A 21,986-nucleotide genomic window follows, 5' to 3' on the forward strand; every position below is an offset into this window, starting at 1 on the left:
ATTTGCAATAATTTTCCTTTAGCAGTGATTTATTTTCTTTATCCATTTATGCTTTTTGGTTGAATTATACATTTATGTGACCATTTTAATTTCTTCATGCACTCATATATGTATTCACTAATAAGTCAGGTTTGGTCCTCCATACAGGCTGGATGTTACTCCATCACCTCTGATATTTCACTCTATCTGCAGCGTCGCCCTTTAAGGCCTCGTCACGGCTGACACGTGTGCACGCGTCCTTTTAAACGATACTTAAGCGGCGAGCTCTGCTTTCGTATGATTTGATTTTTCGTGCCGTCACCAGTAGACTCAGAGCGAGCTCTCCTCCACCGCCAACCACCGAGGACTGCCATTCTCTTTTTTTACTCCTCTCCAATTCTTCCCCCCCTCCCCTCTCCCTCCACATAACTACTGACGCCTTTGCCCCCAACCTATCGCTTTAAAAGTACACAGTATGTCGAGTTTGACTCACCTGAGGAGACACAGAAAAGAGCGAGGGTGCCATTGGGACAACACAAGAAGAAATAAAGTGATGTTTCGGGGTAAGCACAGTTTAGGAATAGTCCTTTACCTCTGTTCTCTCACTCACTTTCTGTTCCTCCTCTTCCTTTTCCTTCTGTTCAGACAATCTCCTCCCTGGTTTTCCTCCGTTGTGTGTCTGTGTTTTGTGTGCTTGATGACTCCATCTCTCTTTTGTGTTCCCTGTTTCTTTTGTTTTTTTTTGCATCTCCAGTGGTAATGAATCATTTATTCCTTCAGAAATCCAACAGCTCAAAGTGTGAAGTTGTGCAGGCTCAGACTGTTGTAGACTCAGACTGTAGATTCCCTTTGTGCTCGTGCTGGTGACTTTGTCCTTTTTAAAGTGCTTCTTTGTGGGGGGAAATATTTTCATCACTATTTGTGCAGCTAGTCTGACCAATGCCACACAGCTAACAGCTCAACTGTTAACTTTTTCATACTGTAGCTTGTGAGTAGCATCTTGTAGCTCTGACTGTAGTTTACACCAACACTCCCTCAGCTTCTCTCCCAGGCCCCTCCCCTCATGACCTTTGACCAATCAGCTGCAGGCTTTAGATGTGTGAGAGCATCAATTAGCTCTCTCCTTTCTAACGTCTGGTCAGGGGAGGGAGACGAGGGCAGGAAGTCAAATCAGAGTGTTGGGATGTAGCCATAGCAAAACATAGCATTTCATTTTTATTACAACGGGTCTGTTTACATTTATTAACCTCCCCTCCCTCCCCCTCTCTGATTGGTCTGTTTGCAGTTGGATGATGACAGACACCAACCACGGCCCAATCAGCTGAGGAGGCTGGCCTCCTACGTCTTCTCCTCCTCCACCCTGGAGACGGAGCAGTATCCCCACGGTGGAGGCAGCTTCATTCAGAGGAGCCGCTCGGCTGAGAGTAGCCCCGCCCACATCACCGCCACCACGTCCTCGGCCCGGCGGCGGCACGCTGGCACTCTGCCGGCGCCCGGCAGCCCGCGGAGCAGACACTCTGTCCTAAACGTGTCCAGGACGCAGCTGCAGCAGATGTTAGCGAAGCTCATGAACAAGAACAGCAGCTGAGACGACTGAGAGACTCAAAAATACACATACATGTGAAATACACTGACACACACACACACACACACACACACACACACACACACACACACACACACACACATATACATATGCAGGGTTGACCGAACCATTTTTGTGGCCTGGGGCAGAATTAGTCCCCATTGCCCCCCACTGCACCCTGGTGCCCCTAGATGCAAACTGTACTTAACTGATTATCTACTGAGGAGTTAACTGATTATTGATCTATTTAATAATCGATAGATAAATATGTTATGTTGAATATATTTGATATAATATATTTAATACGTTAAATATAATAATATATATATATACAAAAATTGTAGATATTAAAGAAAAATTATAGATACAAAACTGTTTACAAATACCCTTCACAGAGTTCAAAGTTACATTTTTAATTAAAACCCGGATTTTATTAACAATCCAATAAAACCAGTAAAATAAATGTTGTTTTGGGCCCCTGGTGGTTTAGTTCACTTCAGACCGGCTCTGCATATACAAACTTTAGACTGTAAATAAAGATTAATGACTGTAAATCAAGGTGGACGACACGTCTCCACTTCATCACACAATCAGTGTCAGCTGTCAATCATCACGTCTCAGCTTGTTTTACATCATCAAATAACTGATTCAAACCAAACTGATCAGAAACACTTGAACAAACATCAGTGAGAGAAGAACGAGCTGAAATGACTGAAACATCTTTGACAAACATTTATTTAACAGTTTAGTCCATGTCCCACCTGCTAACACGGAGGAGGAGGGTTTATGAATTATACTGCAGCCAGCCACCAGGGGGCGATAGACACACTTTGGCTTCACTTTTCATCGAGCCGTCATGTCGTCCATCGTTATTTACAGTTACACAAACACATACATGAATATGCACATGTATGAAACAGCACACTGAGAGACGGACAATAACCGCACACGCTACTACAACACACACAAACACACACACACACACACACATTCACGTAGCTCTACCACCGACCTTTCAAGCAGAGGAACTGAAGAAGAGGATGAAAGTGCTGACGACAGGAAATGTTTTCCATGCAATAAACTCTAACTCTCTGCGAACCTGATTTGCACACGCCACAGATCTGGAAACTGGTGGGAAAATGTGAAACAGAACATTTCCTTCTTGTTTCTGTGAAGAAGAAGAAGAAGAAGAGCACGACGCCGAGTGGAGCTGCTGACAGACTGTTAAGCTTTACAGTGTTTGTGCATTTTATTCATTTTTAAAAACGCTTTTCCTGCTGAAACGAAGAAGCGATTGTCGAGGAATGCAGGTCGTCCCGACGATCGAGTTTTTGCACCGAGACTTTGGAGTCGGCGTCTCCACCGTCCCGTTCATCCCGTCCACCGAGCAATACACTGACACCGCTTCACGCCACGTCTCCACCGACCCAAACGTCATGTTTCATTAAATGTTGTGTGTGAAGAGGAAAGTGTGAGTTTTCTCTGTGAACAGGTTGAAGCCGTGAAAACTGATCATTGGCTCGGATCTCAGCCCTGCAGTGTAAATGTTAAACATAAAAAAAGATCAACAAAAAAAAACAACAACAGCAACGCTTTAAAAAAAAAAAAAAAAAAACGAAATAAGCTTTTCATAAAATAACAAAATAAAACCCCCTCACAAAACATTTTACTAAATAAATTCACAAGTCCAAAATATGACAATAACAAATTAAATCACAATACTCATTTTATATAAATGTTTCAATATAACTTCCCAAAACATCTTGACTGGACAGAAATATAAACTATACAACATTCAATCCAAGGAAAAAACTACGTCCGACAAAAGTTTTGCTTATTTTGCAGCAAATGTTAATTGTAAAAGTTAAATTTCCTTTGAATTTATTGAACATGTTTAGTTTTGCACATGATGAGGTTCACATGGTCGGTATTTGCCCACAGACGGAGCTCTTTGCATTTAACTCGCCCTGTGTCTGTTTAGTGAATTCATTTGTTGAATTTCTATGTTTCTTTTTTTAAATCAAATTTGTACGATTGTAGGAGACTGCAAATGGTGGCAGAGTCGGGAGGGGGACGTCTCACAGTTTTACCGCCTGTTGTGTGTTGTTACTAGTTTTTAAAAGTTAGTTTGTCGTGTGATTGTTGCATCTCTGGTTCTATTCTTTTATCCTTTATCTGGAGATTATGGCTTATTGTTATTCGTCATCTTTAGATGATGGTTGTCAGTGGCTCCATCGCTTTGGTCCAGACTGAAATATCTCACCATTGTCTTTAAATTTAATTCAGGTGTTCATGCTCCTCAGAGGATGAATCCTACTGACTTAAGTGAGCTTTGTTTTTTCTTCTAGCGCCACCAAGAGGTTCCCATTAGTAGTTTTAGTTAAATATTTCAACAACTATTGAAAAGACTGCCATGTCATATAGTACAGATGTTTCCCAGAGGATGTATCCTCATAACCTTGAGGCTCATCTGAGTTTTTATTTAGCGCCATCTTCAGGTCAACATTTTAATTTGTCAATACATTGTTTTTTGACCAATTACATCCGGAATTCAGCTGTTTGCAGCTATTTAGCAGACATTAGCATACCTTAGCATGCTAGCATTGTCTTTGTTAGAATGCGTACGGCTTTAGACTCTGTTCTTTAAGCCTGTGATCCTAAATCAGCATTAAATGATCAGGTTCTTTGAGATATATTAAAAAGTTTAGTATTGATCTTTATCATAACAAGCTTCTCGTCTCTTGAGTCTCTTTGAGTCGTTTCAACCTGGAGACAAAAAGGAATCCGACACATCATCCTCCCAGTAGAGGCACTTTGTTGTCTTAACGTAATAATAATGATTAAGTCATAATCTCAAGATAACAAGCTCAAAACAACTTTCAGAAACCACAGTCAGTCGAAGCTACAGCAGGTTGTCTTGGCGATTTGAAGTCTTTACTGTCGAAACCTGCATCGGTGTATTCGAGTCATCCAGGTCTTCCGGAGGACAAGGTCGATCCTGAGATTGGTTTCAAGTTGTGTTTTTGTTGGTGGAGACACTGAAAAGTAAGCATTGAAGCTTCTTGCCTTAAAGGTCCATCAGATTGTAGGTTTCGGTTGTTCATTACCGTCGTTCTCTGCTGACCTCGGTGGAATGATGAGTCATCGAGTGTGACCTGATCGAAACTGAGCTTCGTTGCGTTTTGCATTTTCCTGGTCCTGACTTGTTGTCATGTTTTCAGATCGTAGTCTAATTTCCATCGTGCTTCCTCGTCCATCATGATTTTCTGACCGCTGGACTTTTACTGTTGCACTTTATCACTGAGTCTCCCTGAGAGGATTATTTTGATTGAAAACACAGATGCAATAAGTGAAATGTAGGATGTGTTAGCAAAAACTGACAAGTGAATTTATATGTTTTTTTCCCAACATTTTCAAATCACATCAGTTTTTCCATTTTATTTAGTCTTGGCAGCCTTTGGTTCCAGGTCAAGTTATGCTAAGTTCACGCTACACAACTTTCTGTCTTGTGTGCGGCTGTCTTGCAGTTGTTGTGAGTTCATACTACAAGACTGACCTGCGACAGGGGGTCTTTCCCCTCATCCTGTGCTCCCATTGGCTGGAGCTGACTGCAGTTGTTTCGCAGACTCCGACAAGATTTCCGGCAGGTTGGAAATCTGCTCAGAGTCTGTGATGTTGTTCTTTGAAGAGCCCACTCACGCGATTAACGTCTGGCGATCGGGGGCTTCTGTCTGCGACTTTCAAAACCAGTGAGAAACACTGGAGACACAGTAAGCGACTGGCGACAAGGCTTGACTCATATGTCTGCTCTGCTCTAATTGGCTGCAGCTGTAACAAATTGGTCAAGATGTTTAGCTGCTAGAAATCTAGTCGAAGGTGGTAACTTGACAGTGAGCGATAGCGATCGGGGACTGATCAAATGCTGATTTGGTTCCGATCTGGGGCTTTTATCTGTGAGTGTCAGCTCTGCATTATGAACCATGCAGATAGATTTCTGAACCTAGAGCCTGCATACTAAATGTAGCCAGGGTCTGTTTCATTGTTGTGTTTATTTCTGTGTCGTTTGTTGGTTTGAGTAAAAGTGTGTTACCATGTCCACGAAGTTTCCCGGTAGTTACGGTATTCAAATAAAAATCAGGAGCAAACACCTTGAAATCTGCGAACATCCCACATCCAATGACCAAACTGAAAATCTGCAGTTCTCTGAAGATTCAGAGACGGAGGGTGTGAAATATAGATTTTGTTGTCATTGGCATTTTGAAGGACATCCACATTTTTGTGTCGAAAAAGAAGATAAAGAAAATATTCTTTTATTGAGCCTTTCAGTTCCCTCTTAAAGAATTACCTCCACAAATACTTGTATGGAAGAATACTAGAAAAAGACCTTCCAAGCTCTTTAGCTCTTTAAAGCCTCTGGATTTCGAAGGTCCCACTCTCTATTGTAAATGTCAGTGTAGTTTCTATGCAATTTTTGAATGACACATTGACTCATCAGTTCTTTTGGAAACAAATGTCTTACAACAAAATGAAAAGAAAATAACAGTCATCATAACAAACAGCAGCAAGTGATTTGAATTGATATTTAATCAAGAAGTTTGAGATTTGCGATGTGTCATTGTGCCGCAGCGAAAAGATCTTTACACATTGTCCGTTTTCATTTTGACACTTGCTGTCAAATTCCCAGCAAGTTCAATAACAGGACTAATATCCTCTGAATCAGAAACAAACTCAAAATCAGTGCTCGTTCCGACAGATGGAGGTTTTCATTAAATACATATTAAATACATGTCTATGGTTGGTTCTTCACGATGTTACGACAACAACGTTGTGATGGATGAGTGTTGAGTTGTTTTATATTTGAACGCTGCTGCTGAGCGACAAACCAAAGCAGCTGTTCTTTTGGTTTGTTGCTTTAAATGTCATTCAAACGACCTCCTATTCAAAGTCCAAGCTGTGTCTCCTCCACATTCTCAATGTTTTTCCAAAATCTCGCCACATGAGACCTACTAGGACGGCCATTTTGTGCAATGGAAGCAAATCTCTTGCTTCCTAAAAGTGTAAAAGGGCTACATTAATTAAATATGCACCACCTGCGGTTTCATTAAGCTTCTACCTAAGGCGTTAGCATTAGCTTAGCCTGAGCAGGACATGTGTGTCAGTGCTGAGGCTCATTACAGCTCCAGTTTGTTTTCTTGCTGCTTTATGCTGACTTCAGGACGTCCTGCCTGTTTTTTTATATGTATCATAGCGTTAGAGTACAACCACTTAGAGAATGTATGACGTGTGCTAGCTGCTAACTCTGACCTTTGTTTTGCACGCCTGCAAAATGATTCACCTACCGTACAAGATTGTCACTGATACGTGTTTTGTCCTGTGTCGCCATGAACGCAGCGCCACCTTCAGTTAAAAACAGGCTATGGAATTCTCTGTGCTTATTGTGCTGAGGAAAAAAACAAACATCTGCAGCATTAATGACAGCGTGTCGCACCCAAAGACTGTTTACCGACTGTCGCCACTCTTTGCATGAGATCTACTGTTAGTACGACGCACCTCTGACTGTAATATGACTAAAAACACCACTGTACTGTAATTACAACGAAGACAGTGAACATACACCTCTGACTGAAAAACGTCTGTGATGTTTCTCTGTAAATAATTCACACTGCTATGAGAGGGGATACTCACGGATCAGAGCTGTCGAGTCCGTCGCTGACTTTAAAATGTCAAGAAGCAGCAGGAGCCGTTTTTTAACCCTGATCACAGAATCCATAATTCATCATCACGTCTTTTATTCTGCTGATGTGACATTTTACAGTGTTTTGTGTCTGCATCATTTTGCTGTTAAAACATTTTCTAAGCATCAGTCGAGCCGACAACTCAAGATGAATGGGATATTCACTTTTAAAACAAGTCTTATTTTTGCTGTTTTTGACATAACTCCCATCGACCATGTTAAAATTACAGCTTCATAGCAAAGACGCCAACAAACCGGATGTGAACATTAGTGAAAAATCAAACTGTCCACTGTGAACATTCAGCAAATTCATGCTGGATTAAAGCAGGTTCACAGATCAACTTCAACTTCATTCACTCACCATGGTTTGTAGGAATTATGGACCCGACAACAAAAATAAGATCCGGTGCTTCAAACCTTTACATGTGAAGTGCAAGACGCTAAATTCTGACAAGGCCGACAGCACGCTCCAAACTAAATGTGCTGTCAAAGGCTTGTAATGCTTCTGGTGCTGTGAGCAGGTTTGTTTAGTGACTCTAGGATTCATTTAATGAAATTTCCAAAATTAGCATATTGACTGAAACACTGCACTTGTGAACAGGCCCTTTTTTGGCTGAAAGAAAACATTAAATTTAAATTAGTTTGGAGCGTCGTGTGAGTCAAAGCTGTATATGTTCGTTTGATTTAAATTGGATTCATTTGCAAATTGTAAAGTGATTTAAAGAAAACGTGAAAATCTAATTAAGTTGTTGATTAGAAATTCCTCATATGAAGAAATGTGATATTTAAATACAGTGCTGTGGTCAAACCAGAAATTAGGCACATTTTCTTAACCCATGAAAAACGACAAAAATTATGATTCCATTTCATCAACAATACTGTGAATTTGAGGCTTTTCTGTCTTTATAGTTTCCTTTGCTCTTCAGTCAGTGAGTGTGGATTTACCAGAAACTGTTGAAAATGGTTTAACACAAAACATTTATACCTCATGAATCACGCAGTTGAATTATATTAATATAACAAAAAACTATGCTCCTTCCACGACATATTTAATTGCATATTTGATATGTTAGCGCTGAATTCTATGAATAACAGGGTGATATTGTACAGATAAGGTACAGACACTGTGTCTTTAGAGATGAACACGTGTCCATGTTAGCTATGTTTAGACTGTACGCCACATTCACTACGTTATTGATCCGTCTAAACTGTCACATGAAATCACTCGTGTCTCAGAGGAACATTCAGACGTAGGAAATCCTGTTTTTAGAAGATGAAGATCAGTTTCATGTCTGTGTCACGTAACGGCAAAGTTTCGCTTCATGTAGCACAAAGACTGAAGCAGCGGGAAATTTGTAACTCATCATGTACCTTTACACGATTCTGATTATCATTAAAACAGCCGGTTTAGTTGATTAGCTTTAATTAAGCTAGGCTACTGTCCGCTAAGGTAGACACAGAGGAGAAGGTACAATATGTTTTCTATTTCTACATCTATTCTAAATTATATAATATACAATTTGCTCAAAAGTGAATTTGTTTTGTCTTTTAACAGCCACGTTTCCCCCTGCTCCCAGTCTTAGTTTGTGCTAAGCTAGGCACATCTTGGACCTATGGCTGTACTAGTTAAAACTCTCTCATCTGACCACAAAAACAAGAATTTCATAAAACGTCTGAGTGTTCCTTCAAAGTGTTTGCAATAAAAGCAGGGTGTCTGTAGATGAGGCAAAGATCGAACAGTGTTAGCTCAGTGTGATGATCCGTGAGTGTCTTTCACGTGTATGATACATGTAAGCGTTTCTTTTCTATCACATTATGATTGTACAGTTCTGCTTGTATAATTTAAAGCATGTGTTTTAAACTTTTTGTAAATCCAACTGATAACTGTGTACATATACAGAAATGTAGAAAGTCAATAGGTTTGCAGTTAATCTCTAATAGCATGATAATTAGCGGGGTTTAGTCTGTACAGGCTCTATGTTAAATCTTTATGAAGGAAAACACTTGAAATACACCTGATATCAGACTGTGTGCTGTCTAAGGATAAACTCTGCAAAGCATTTTTTTTGTGCCTTTTATATCAATGTATGTAATCTAGACAATCTTGAAAAGCTTGTGTACAACCAAAATGACATTAAAATGGTTTTGGGGGCAAATACATCAGTTGCTGTGGTCTTTCTAAGAGGGGCCACACTGACCTTAGCTTCTTCTAAGCCATTAAAACACACAATTTGTTTTTTCTCATAACGTAATTACAATGATGTTTTTTAAAAACGTGATACAAGTAGAAGGGGGGAAGTGAAACCAATCAAATGACAACAAAAAATGTTTTTATTGCACAAAGACACATTCCTTGATTTTTTTTGAATGTCGATGTAGCATCAGTAGGACTGATGTGATGAGATATGGACACAATCCAGTAGGAATTCCACCTCTCATATGGTTTGATTGGTCGTCCACGTTGAAGCTGCTATTGAGAGCGAGAGTTCATGCTTGTGACATCAGTGAACTCCTAACATCATGTTTCTGTTCGATGTTGTGTTGTTCTGAGTCTTTCGCAGGGTAACTAAATTGTTGTTAACTTGTTTCCAGGTGTTATCACCCACGGAGCAGAGCATCCCGTTGCCGCCCTCCCCAGACTACAGGACAAAGGGCCAGAGCGACGAGAAGGAGCATTTCCACATCCTTCCTCAGCTCCAGGCCAAGAGGGCGGACTTCCTCACAGTAATGCTCACTGGTACTTTGCCTCAGCGCAGGAGCTTTGCCACGCCAGATGAAGAAGAAGTCCCAGAACCTCCAGGGCCAAAGGATGACGATGTCACAAAGAGTGAGTCCAACAGTGAGGCCAGTCAGAAAAGCACTGAACGTAGCCAGGAAGCTGCGCCCTCCACACTCATGGCCGAGGACCAGAGGGTCCAACGGGAGCACGCCTCAGCTGCTGATGCAGACCCTGACTTGGAGGACGCATCCAAAACTCTTGTCCTCTTCTCTCCTGGAGACACTCGCAAGTCTCCCTCAGGTGATGATCATTTGCTAGAGGCTGAGTTGGCCACACCATGTACCCTCAATTCCCGTAATGACCGCCTCCTGGTCGGGGAGGCAATTCAGCCTGAACCTTCGGAAACTGGGCGTTTGTCCCCAGCTCTCAGGTCAGACTTGAGGCCTTCCACTCCCATCGCTCCTGCATCACCGCCCTTCACCAAAGTTGAGCGAACTTTCATCCATATTGCAGAGACGTCCCACCTCAACGTCATGTCTTCCAACGGTCACTCTGCCAAGGAGAGTGACCGTGAAGTCTTAGCCATCATGAAGGACTCAACTGTAGAGGATTACTCTCGTGAGCAGGGGGGAGGATCAGTGACAGAAGAGTCTCCAGAGGTGCCAGACCAAACTGCACCAGTTGACAAACACTCCAAAACTGAGAGTGGTGTGTCACCTGTCCTGGCCCAGTCTTTGGAGCCTGTCCCAGAAGCAATGTCACCAGCTCATGAATATAAAGATCTGTCACAGGAACCTAAGAAACAGCCGTCACCCAGTGAAGAAGCTGCCAAGCTTCAGACAACAGTATCAGAACTACCGACATCCATTAAGCCCAGAATCCGCAGCCTAATCCCAGTACTGATTTCTGAAGAGGATTCAGGCTCAGAAAAGTCCTCCTCCCTCTCGGCTCGGGCTCGGCTTAAGCAGCGGGCCAAGCAGCTAGACTTGGCCCGTCTGCTGGTCCAGAAACAACAGGGTCGCTGGATAAGGGGGAGGATGCTGTCTGGGACGTCATCATCGCTGTCCTCTGGGGACGATGAGCGTCGGAGGGCCTCTGAAACTCTGTCCACCACAGGCTCAGAGGAGGACATGCACACCTCGGACGAATCCAGGAGAAGCTCGCGTCTTAAACCGACTGACGAGAAAGGTTCCAAGGAGACCCGGAGCAGGATCCCCAGGCCTGTCACCCCCATAAAGAGGCCTTCAGGGGGGCTTGCTGCTACTTCTCCTTCCCCTCTCTCCTTGCCAGAGTCCAGCACTAAAGGAGCACCAACCTTTGCTAATGGGTATGATTCTGTTTCTCCCTTTTTGTGTATTAAAAATTCTCATTTTGAATTTTGCAATTTAACATCTCCAATTTTCTCTTCTGTCCACAGGAATCGGAAAATTGGTCTTAGCACTCTTAGCAGCCAACGGAAGTCCAAACCTGTCTCACCCAGGTCCTCCTCCTCATGTCCCCGCTCCTCTGCTGCCCCCGCCCTGTCTGGCAGCCCTCGAATGCCCCTGCGAGTCCTGTTTGGAACCCGACGCAGCCTTAGCTCCACTCACTGCAGGACCGACAGCCCCTCTCCTCAGAGAGTATGTCCGTCCAGGCAGCCACTCTCAGTTCGAGCCCCAACTGTCCCCGTGCTACCGCCCAGGACTACAACAACCATGCGGCGCAGCGCCTCACAGGAAGCCACTGCCCAGTCCTCCTCTGGCATCATGTCCACCAGGACCCGGCCAAAGCCGGCTGGTACGACAAAGGGGAAACCGGTTGCCAGGGAGAAGGTGGTGCCCGCTAGATAATACAAAGAGACTCATCACTGAGACACGTTTATGTTTAATCAGTCTTCGGACAAGCAACGCCTCAAAGGTTCTCACTTGATTCCATATTAGACTGTGCTGTTACAATGACCTCCTTCAACTCATTTAATATGTATGGACCTCTTATTATTTTCCACGGACAGCTTACCGAACTATCTTCATGGGCTTCCAGTAATTTTCACTGACTGTCGTACAGGAGCGTTGCTGCCATGGTGCTATGGATATGTCCCTGGCCAATCCCTGATCTACGCTAACTGGTTCCGGGAGGTGAGAATCTTGGCCTCCAACAAGCTAAGTTTCAGAGACTCTCATCTTACACTGTACTCCCAGCTTGTCCACAGCTATACTACTCTTCTACTGACAATACCCTGCTTGGTTCACATTGCATGGTGAAGTATATCACAAATACATTGACTCTGTAGAAGGAAAACGAGAATCTGTACCTTTAAATTATTTGATAAAGTTCTCCCCTTCCTATTGGCCAAAAAAAGATCAAATTGGACTGGTTTGAATGCCCAAACTATGATAATATCGTAAGAGATTCCTTAATATATCCTGTGTCAATTATAGTCTTGGATAAAGAGAAGAGTTGGATGTGAACACAAAATAATTTGCTCGGCTGCTAGCCTCCTCCTCATGGTGTGACAATGGGCATGCTTTAATCAATCTATTTTCTGGGTGTTTTTATTTTGTTTATGCTTTGAATTGTACAGTATATAATAGAATCATTTCCCATAAAGACATCTTTATTTTTTATCTTGCCAAGCAAAATGTAAATTTGAACCTTCTGTACCAATGTGTTGGCACTATGCCTGTTGTTTATCGCATGAGAAAAACAGGGTTAACCATGAGAGGACGACGCTATACCTGCTTGGATTCTGCAGTGCAAAGGTCCGCTGATTGTTGGAGCCCAGGTTGTTTGTAAAGGGGTCGATGGGCACTGAACTGTGAAGTAAAGTCTTGATCATGTGAAACGGCGTCTTGTCATTATTTTCTCCCTGGTTTCCGGTAAAATTAAAGAACAGACATGACCTGGGTCCAGATCAGATCCATCCACTTCCCACAGGCCTCAAGTATGATATACAAAAATACTAGTTTTGATCAGACCCGAGGGAACAACACTCAATAAATGTGAACTGTAATTAAGTACTACTGGTACAATATTCTGTGCAAGATATTACAGCTTCAGTTTTACATTAAACCGGTGTTTCAGATTTCTCTAAGTTTTTTGTACTTACATTTTAAGTACAAAATAAATATTGGCCCTCAGCACATGAGCATCACTGTTACAGCTCTGAATACACGAGCATTTGCCTCTCACAATTAATGTCATCAGTAATTTTTACGTTTAATTAACGCATTAGCTCCCTAACACCCCCCACTGCGAACGTGACACCAAGCAGACATGTTGCTGAGCTAGCAGCTAGTTAGCTACCACAGGCCAACCACAACAAACAGCACTGAAGAAACACTGCAGCGTGGAGGGATGTAGGACGAGAATGTGTCCGTGCACATTCCTCCTGAGAACCTGACTGCTACGGAGTAACGCAGAGGTTACTCGTTACTCCATATTGAAACTCCGTACTGTAGCTCGGGACGTTACTCCTACACTGACTGTCCGGCTAAGACTTGATCAGACATGAGGACGGTGTCACTTCCGCTCAGAAACATCCTGACGTAACGACTGTGAACATGTGGCTGCTCTTCTATAGCTGCAAACATCACGTGACTTTCAGCTGTGTTTACCAGAGGGAGACCGGTGATTGGCCTGGTCGCGTGTCACTCAAAGTGCAGTCAGCCAATCAGAGGAGGGGCTCAGGAGGCAGGTCTGCAGCTCCAGAGACAGGAGAGAGGACATGGAAGTACACACTGCAGCAGCTTGTCCACTTTAAACCACTGATGTATCATCTCAGGGACCAATACCTCACATTAAGTCCCAGAAAGGTGTAAAGTATGGACCTTTAATACACTGTGGATGAGTTGAGCCTATTTTTTACATATTAACTAAAATGTAGTTAGTTGTTGGTCCTTTGCAGTCAGAGCTAACAAGGTACAAGGAGGCTTTGTATATTGGTCATGTCAGGGGCCACATTCTCATGTTATATACGTGTGTTCTGTACGTGACGGTGATGAAGACTGGTCATATATCAGCAGTGATGACACCGTACGTACTGTAATGCTGAGTAGTGAATATATCTTCTGTGTGTCATGGACGCAACTCAACAAAAAAACACTGTGTCCATGTGATCGATTGAGGATCAGCTTTGAGCAGAGGAATTAAAAAAACTTGCACTAGTAGTAGCAGTAGCAGCAGTAGCAGCAGTAGCAGTATTGGTACTAGTAGCAGTAGTAGTACTAATAGCAGTAGTAGTAGTAGTAGAAGCTGCACTAGTAGTATTAGTAGCAGTAGTAGTAGTGGTTGCACTACTAGTAGTAGTAGTTGCACTAGTAGTATTAGTAGCAGTAGCACTAGTAGTAGTAGTTGCACTAGTAGTATTAGTAGCAGTATTAGTAGCAGTATCTTTGATGTTGTAGTTCTTGTGGTTATCCGTTAGGGGGCAGTGATGAGGCCCTGGAGACGCAGAAACAAGATGGCGGCCCCGGTGCAGGTGTGCTGTGTGGACACTCTCCCTCCTCACCTGAGTCCTCTGGACGCTTTAATGTTCGAGTCTCACCTGGACGCACTTTTCCACAGTGGCACGGAGCCGCCCACCGTCCTGTTCAGCCCGCAGCGGCCTCAGGGCTGCGGGAGGTCCGGCATTTTACTGCGCGTCCACCCGCTCACCGAGCAGGAGACCGCGGGATGCGGAGACAGAAACTTCCCCGGAGCCGAGTCCCGAAGCCGCGTCCGGCTGTTCGTCAGCCGCTTCTTCCTGCGGCACCACGGGCTCCAGCGGCTCGGCAGCTCCGGGACTGTGCGGGCTCTGGAGCCGGTCAGCCTGGACAGAGTGGTGCTGGGAGCCCGCAGCAGGCAGAGCCTCCGCTGGGCCGGAGGGGAGCACTTCACCGCCGGGCTGCTGGAGCTCTGCCGCCCGGGACAGTGGCTGCTGGCCCGGCAGGGAGACCCGCTGCTGCTGCCCCGACCCCCGCTGCTGGAGCCCCGAGCCCCGCTGCTGGAGACCCGACCCCCGCTGCTGGAGCCCCGACCCCCGCTGCTGGAGCCCCGACCCCCGCTGCTGGAGACCCGAGCCCCGCTGCTGGAGACCCCCGGAGAGGAGCCGGGACAGGTCGGTGAAAACAGTCAATCTATAAAAGTATTTATACTAAACAGAAGTGTCAAAGTTACACGTTGATTCTGCTCAGAAAAGACTCACAAGCGAGTCCAGCACATGAAATACATCTCAGTGAATATATTTTGTGATATTCATCATAATCTGTAAAGTAGTAACTTAAGTTCTAACGTTAATGTACTGGAGTAAAAAAGTACTTTTCCCTCTGATATGTGTGAAACACAAGTATAAAGTAGCAGAACATATTTAAAAAGTAACTTAACTTTATACTGTACAGGAAAGTACTAGAGTAAATGTACTTAGTAACTACTTTGGTATTTTTGATAATGTGGACAAATTGATATTAATTTAGGGAAATAAACACAAAAAATCTACATTTTTACTCAACTTTCTTTATCTACTGAAATGTATTAATTAGATCAGAGATTTCTCTAAATTAGAAATGACATAATTCTGAGAGAAACTAGAGATTTATAGTCTTTATTAAATTTAATTAAACTGTCTATCAATTCATTCATTTAATTGAAAACATATTTTGTCAGGAATAACAGCAACGCAGCAAAAAACTAACTTATTTTCAATAATAATTCATCAAATGTGAAATTTGTCAGACTTCTACTTAGAAATACAAATTTTCTTCATGAAACTGATGAACACATTTTCTGTTGTGTCCTAAAGTCCTTTTATATCAAAGCTCCATGTGCTCAGGAGTTTAGCGTTGTCTGTATGTCGATGGCGTGTTGTCTGTATGTCGATGGCGTGTTGTCTGTATGTCGATGGCGTGTTGTCTGTATGTCGATGGCGTGTTGTCTGTATGTCGACGGCGTGTTGTCTGTATGTCGACGGCGTGTTGTCTGTATGTCGATGGCGTGTTGTCTGTATGTTGACGGCGTGTTGTCTGTATGTCGACGGCGTGTTGTCTGTATGTCGATGGCGTGTTGTCTGTATGTTGATGGCGTGTTGTCTGTATGTTGATGGAGTGTTGTCAGTATGTTGATGGCGTGTTGTCTGTATGTCGATGGCGTGTTGTCTGTATGTCGATGGCGTGTTGTCTGTATGTCGATGGCGTGTTGTCTGTATGTTGATGGCGTGTTGTCTGTATGTTGATGGAGTGTTGTCAGTATGTTGATGGCGTGTTGTCTGTATGTTGACGGCGTGTTGTCTGTATGTCGATGGCGTGTTGTCTGTATGTTGATGGCGTGTTGTCTGTATGTTGATGGCGTGTTGTCTGTATGTTGACGGCGTGTTGTCAGTATGTTGATGGCGTGTTGTCTGTATGTCGATGGCGTGTTGTCAGGTGCAGCAGCAGCTCTCGGACCTGATGGTGTTGGCCTGCAGTCCTGTATCACAGGGCCGGATCACAGCCGACACGTCCCTGGTTCTGACCGACTGCTGGGACTCGGTGGATCCCCCGGGGGCCCCCCCACCCTGCAGACCGCTCAGTCTGAGCTTTTCAGATTTTGCTCATTATGCCGACAGCCTCGGAGGGGGACGCTCTCTTCTCGACAGCAGGAAGCTGCTTGGCTCGGAGTTCTCCGACATCCTGCGGGCGCTTGAGTGCAGGGTGGACGTCCTGGTGGTGGACGTTTCACGGTGGACCGGTGTCCCCTTCGGTCAGCAGGGGGCAGTGGTGGATACGGACAACTGCGTGTTTGTGAGCAAACAGCTGCTGCTCAGGCTCGGGCTGTTTAACCACGAGTGGGTGGAGCTGTCGAAGGCGGGAGCATCCTCGCGACCTCAGACGGGTCAGATGGACGTCAGGGGAGGAATCGGCAGAGAGCGGCTGGTATCTGTGGTGGTGGTGGATTTAACTGAGAGTCCAGATCTGCAGAACCTTGATGAAGTTGGTTTCATATCAGCGAGTCTGTGGTTCAACTTGACCGAAGGGGAAGTGATTCCTGTGAACAGCCTCACGCTGAGGATGAAGGTGAGCATCCGCCAATCAACCAATAAATCTCATTGTCCAATCGATTTGGTTGTAAATTATCATCTGTAAGTAAAGATGGACGACATGACGGCTCCCAAAAGTGAAGCCAAATCATCTTGATCGCCCCCTGGTGGCTGGGTGCAGTATAGATCATTAACCCTTCCTCCTCCATGTCAGCAGATGGGACATGAACCAAACTAAAAAATCTAAAAGTAGACATCAAATAAATGTTTGTATTATATGAAACCAGCTTAGATTATTTGTGGTCTTGTGGCTGCTCTGGTTCTTGCTCGTTTCCGTGCTGACCCTCTCTCCTCTCACTGTGGCCTCTTGTCCTTTTGTCTCAGAGGTGGAGACCGTCTCCTCCGGAGGTCGGTGGTGGCTCTGACAGTTCCTGTCGCTCAGCTTCTCCTGCCTTCGCCACTGAGCTTCACATCCAGCCGGTGGTGTCTCTGCTGTGCGACCACCTGGGCTGCTGCGACACCCTGCTGTCTGAACACTTCAGTTCTCCCAGGTCAGCCGCTACCAACGACACAGATGTCTGAGGTGGAATCAAGTCACTCTGGTTTTTATATCCTCAAATAAATAATGTGTATTTAAACTGATCAGAAACACTTGAACTACCTCAAATGACGGAGACCATCTTTGACAAACATTTATTTAACGTCTTTGATTTTTTTGGGGGGGGGGGTTTGGTCCATGTCCCATCTGCTAACATGGAGGACGTGGGGTTTGTTTACTTGTGGGAGCTGTCATGTCGTCATCTCTATTATCTCTATCTCTATCTCTATCTTTATTTAGTGTGATTGAATGAAGAACTTCAAATGTAAAGCGACACCTTCTCACTTCATTTTACACGTTTGACTGATTCTATGAAAACTAATGTTCTCTCGAGTCAGAGGAACTGAGATCTGACCAGTGTTCTCTCTCTGTGCAGACTGGTTTCACTCGGAGACGTCTTATCAGTTCCCACTGAAAACCATCCAGACCTGCTGGAGAACAACTGTGACGGCATCCACAGGTACGACACATCAGAATCTGAAGAGCGTTCTGAGGTCCTTTAGGAGGTTCTACATGGTTATTGAGGAGCTTCTCAGGATGTTTTAGTGGTCGATGTGAAGGTTCTAGGCGGTTCTATGAATTTAGTGGTTGTTAAGAAGGTTATGGAGGTTCTTCAGAGTTCAGGGGGATGTTACGAGGCTGGAGTCACCAAAGAGAAGGTTCTTCAGGTCCTCTATGAGTTTCTCTGGTTCTTTCGGAGGTCATACAGTCCTACAGGAGGATTCTAGGGACCTTTGAGGATATTGAGGGTTCTTCAGGTGGTTCAACAGCTGTCAGAGATTTGGAGGTGATGTGTTATTCAGGTTTAGAGAAATGTCCGGAGGCTGTTGCAGCCGCCACCATCAACAAACCACCTAATGAAAGTACGTCTCTCTAAACTAGAAGAATTTACTTGAGGAGAACTGAGGAAAGGTTCCGCTGGCACGTCACGACACACTTTGGGTTCTTTTCCTTTATTTACATATATATTTATAGTTTTATATTTAGGGAAGTTAATCAGTTAAATACTGTAACTAAGACGTCAGTCATTGACAACAGGGAGATTTATTTATTCCTGTAGCAAACATTCAGTTCTGTTCATGTGTTGATGTTTCTCAGTGATGAATCTGTGACCTCTGACCTCTGACAGGTCTCCTGTGCTGTTCTTCAAAGTGCAGAAGGTGTGTCCGTCTGCAGAGAGAGAAGAAGAAGGAGGAGGAGGAGGAGCTCTCCTGGCCGACAGACTGCACACCTCCCTCTACATGGTGACCTTTGACCTCTGGCTGTTGTGTATCAGTTAGGGCAGCGTGTCTCTGGTAAAATTAGCGGTTAGGCTACCGTCACCCTAAACGCAGCTTAATGGACACTTCGTCTTTGAATCTGTCTCCTCGTCTCAGCCGGCAGTAAACTTCTGTCAGAGCTGGGATCGTTTTGATGAGTCGTGCAGCCCCAGTATCGTTGCGTCGGTCTGTGGCTCTGACTCTGTGGACGTTTGTTTTGTGCGTCTCCTCAGGGAGCGTCCACTAACAGCCCCGTCCCCTGCAGCTCGGTGGAGCGAGGGTCTCTGTGGAGCAGTCTGTCTCCTCCGGGCCTCGACAAGACCGTCGACCTCCTCAGCAGCATCATCCTGCCCCACCTGCAGCACAGGTAACTCACATAAACAACACTGTTAGAATCTGACTGATGAGGCCTGTCATAGAGAGAGGCATGACGGGACATGACGTGATGTGTGTGTGGTTGCAGCAGCTGTCTGTCCGGTTGCACCGTCCTCCTTCACGGTCCTGCAGGAAGTGGTAAGGTGACGGTGGTCAGCGCGGCGAGTCGCAGACTGAACCTCCACCTGCTGAAGGTACGACAGGTCGTCAACACGTGTTCTTCTTTCTCTGTGTCGCTCACACTTCACGGCCCCAGAGACAGTTTTCTCATCACTGTGATATTTGCCACATATTTAAAAGTGAAAATCAAGTGTTTAACCTTGTTGATGTTTCCATACCGTTTCTCTCGTTGTCATGGTTACCTGTGCAGGTGGACTGTGTGAGCGTGTGCGCTGACACACCTGCAGCCGCTGAAGTGAAGCTGACGTCGTTGTTTCAGCGAGCCGCCGCCCTGCAGCCCTGCATCCTTCTGCTCAGGAACCTGCAGCTCCTGCTCCGACCCAGGGGGGAGGAGGACGCCAGGGTCCAGGCAGCGCTCCGCTATCTGCTCAGCAGCGCCCCCATCAGGTCACTGGCTTTCTCTAACACTCGTACATTAACACAGAGGAGTCTGACAGTCGTGCTCCTTCACACTGAACATTTAACTGCTCGGATATTAACACATTAAAGCTCCGTGTGTTTCAGTGTGGTGGTGGTGGCGACCGTCTGCAGACCTCGGGATCTTTCTGCGGGTGTTGTGACAGCGTTCGTCCACCAGGTGTCATTAGAGAGCCCCAGTGAAGAGCAGCGGCGCTCTATGTTGTTGAGCCTGAGCCGAGAGCTTCACCTGGGCAGAGACGTGAGTCTGGAGAGACTCTCCAAACTCACAGCGGTACGGCAGCACCAAACAAACTGATCTGTCTCTGGAGTCTCAATATTCATTATATGTGTATAACGCCAAATCATAACATGCACTATCTCCCCTGATCCTTGGACGAGCGCTTCTTCTGGTTTCGCTGGTGTTTGTTTGTGGGTTTCTGCTCTTCCTCATCTCTTTACATTAAACCCAGAGAGGCAGAGCACAGACCCGTGAAACTACGTCAGTTGTTCACATTTAGATCATTTATTGTTGATAATCCGATCATTGACCAGAGTTTCTCCTGCTCAGGGTTTTGTGTTGGGAGATCTCCGAGTTCTGCTGGCGGAGGCCGGTCGAGCTGCCTGCAGGAGGCTGAGTCACACCTGGTGGGACAAACTCATACAAACTCATTTTTATTCACGACATTGAATCAGTTATTTTCTTAACAACATTTATTGTATTTTGAAACAAGTATCAATAACTACTTCACAAGCTACCACAGTTTTCAGACCACATATTTAATTTAAGATGTCATCAGTGTCTTGATCAAAGTTTGCGTTTTTTGTGGGATTTTCTCAATTTCAATTGAAAATGTCTTATATTAGAACTAGAATTCGGACTAAACATGATAAACACTGTGTTGTTTGTGCAGTGGTGGTCGGCAGGAGGAGGACCTGTGCTCCAGCGGAGTGACCGTCCTGAACCAGGACTTCACCTGCGCCCTGGAGACGCTGCAGGACGCCCAGTCCAAGGCCATCGGAGCCCCGAAGGTGACACGTCCGATCAGTTCATGATGCTTTATCCTCTGTTATCGTGTTGACGTCCTCTGGTCTCTCTAACTCTGACCCTGCTTCTCTTCTGTGCACAAACAGATTCCTAACGTGCGGTGGGAGGATGTCGGAGGTCTGCAGCAGGTGAAGAAAGAAATCCTGGACACGATTCAGCTCCCTCTGCAGCGTCCGGAGCTCCTGTCTCTGGGTCTGAGCCGGACCGGGGTCCTGCTGTACGGACCCCCGGGAACAGGAAAAACCCTGCTGGCCAAAGCCGTGGCCACCGAGTGCTCCATGACCTTCCTCAGGTAGGGGCGGACATTTACCTGCAGCCGTTTTCATATTTAAATGATTCTCGTCAGTTGTAAAGTTGAAATCCTCCAAAATGATCTCGTTTTGGGTGTTTTAGACTTTTTATCAAGACATTTCTCAAAACACTGTTTAACTGAAGCTCAGTTTCCTGACGTGTTCCTGACGTGTTCCTGACGTGTTCTGCAGCTTCTGTCTGTGAGAACAAACGATACCGATCCTATTGAATTCTGACTTTTGTATCTGCTATTGTCTCTTGTTTCAGTGTCAAAGGTCCAGAGCTCATCAACATGTACGTGGGTCAGAGCGAAGAGAACATCAGAGAAGGTTTGTGTCACTCAACTTATTTCACTTGTACTTAATGTTAGAATCTCAACGTAAACTAAAGGAAAAGAACCAATTTTATTTGATTTCCTGTTATTCAGACTGACCTGATGTGATTTTAGTCATGTGATCTGAGTTAATTGTCTGAGTTTATTAACTAAACAAGCCAAATATCTCAAATTAAAAAGTAAAATAAATATAATAAGAATAAATTGAACTCATTCAGACTCTTCAGTTGTTGGAGCTTTTGAATTTATAACCTTCATTATGATTTTTGTGTTTATGGTTTTCAAGCAGCTCTTATACTTACGTGTTGTGGTGTTTGGTTCAGTGTTCAGCAGAGCGCGCTCAGCAGCTCCGTGCGTCGTCTTCTTCGATGAGCTGGACTCTCTGGCTCCCAGCAGGGGGCGCAGTGGAGACTCTGGAGGAGTGATGGACAGGTGAGGGATCTACTTCTAATTCTTCTATTTCACATGTTCTCCCATTTGTCTTTTATTTGTTTTCTGTTTTGTTTTTTTACTTGTGATCT

General features: G+C 44.7%; 2 protein-coding genes across 9 annotated transcripts in view; both read left to right on the plus strand.

The window, feature by feature from the left end:
- Positions 1 to 12,838, plus strand: part of ttbk1a (tau tubulin kinase 1a) — a 35,278-nt gene extending 22,440 nt beyond the window's left edge. For 3 of the 4 annotated variants that reach the window (XM_035141965.2, XM_035141976.2, XM_035141956.2), the window contains 2 exons: positions 9,891 to 11,344; positions 11,435 to 12,838. In XM_035141965.2, the coding sequence (XP_034997856.1) occupies positions 9,891 to 11,344; positions 11,435 to 11,846 (1,866 nt within the window). In that variant the 3' untranslated portion in view covers positions 11,847 to 12,838. Of the gene's footprint in view, positions 1 to 1,264; positions 1,817 to 9,890; positions 11,345 to 11,434 lie in introns of those variants that run through there. The other variant, XM_035141985.2, reaches the window with a different exon arrangement.
- Positions 12,839 to 13,698: 860 nt separating this feature from the next.
- Positions 13,699 to 21,986, plus strand: part of pex6 (peroxisomal biogenesis factor 6) — a 13,023-nt gene continuing 4,735 nt past the window's right edge. For 2 of the 5 annotated variants that reach the window (XR_007034842.1, XM_047343317.1), the window contains exons 1-15: positions 13,699 to 13,815; positions 14,420 to 15,091; positions 16,392 to 17,021; positions 17,369 to 17,535; positions 17,959 to 18,042; positions 18,712 to 18,826; positions 19,075 to 19,208; positions 19,305 to 19,410; positions 19,587 to 19,783; positions 19,901 to 20,087; positions 20,364 to 20,440; positions 20,707 to 20,824; positions 20,927 to 21,132; positions 21,399 to 21,460; positions 21,789 to 21,897. Coding sequence is in view for 4 of the 5 variants with exons in the window: in XM_047343317.1 (XP_047199273.1) it covers positions 14,429 to 15,091; positions 16,392 to 17,021; positions 17,369 to 17,535; positions 17,959 to 18,042; positions 18,712 to 18,826; positions 19,075 to 19,208; positions 19,305 to 19,410; positions 19,587 to 19,783; positions 19,901 to 20,087; positions 20,364 to 20,440; positions 20,707 to 20,824; positions 20,927 to 21,132; positions 21,399 to 21,460; positions 21,789 to 21,897 (2,855 nt within the window). In the remaining variant the exon portion in view is untranslated. Of the gene's footprint in view, positions 13,816 to 14,386; positions 15,092 to 16,391; positions 17,022 to 17,368; positions 17,536 to 17,958; positions 18,043 to 18,711; positions 18,827 to 19,074; positions 19,209 to 19,304; positions 19,411 to 19,586; positions 19,784 to 19,900; positions 20,088 to 20,363; positions 20,441 to 20,706; positions 20,825 to 20,926; positions 21,133 to 21,398; positions 21,461 to 21,788; positions 21,898 to 21,986 lie in introns of those variants that run through there. The other 3 variants (XM_047343326.1, XM_047343325.1, XM_047343322.1) reach the window with 3 other exon arrangements.

Source organism: Hippoglossus stenolepis, chromosome 2 (assembly GCF_022539355.2).
Source record: "Hippoglossus stenolepis isolate QCI-W04-F060 chromosome 2, HSTE1.2, whole genome shotgun sequence".
NCBI lineage: Eukaryota > Metazoa > Chordata > Actinopteri > Pleuronectiformes > Pleuronectidae > Hippoglossus > Hippoglossus stenolepis.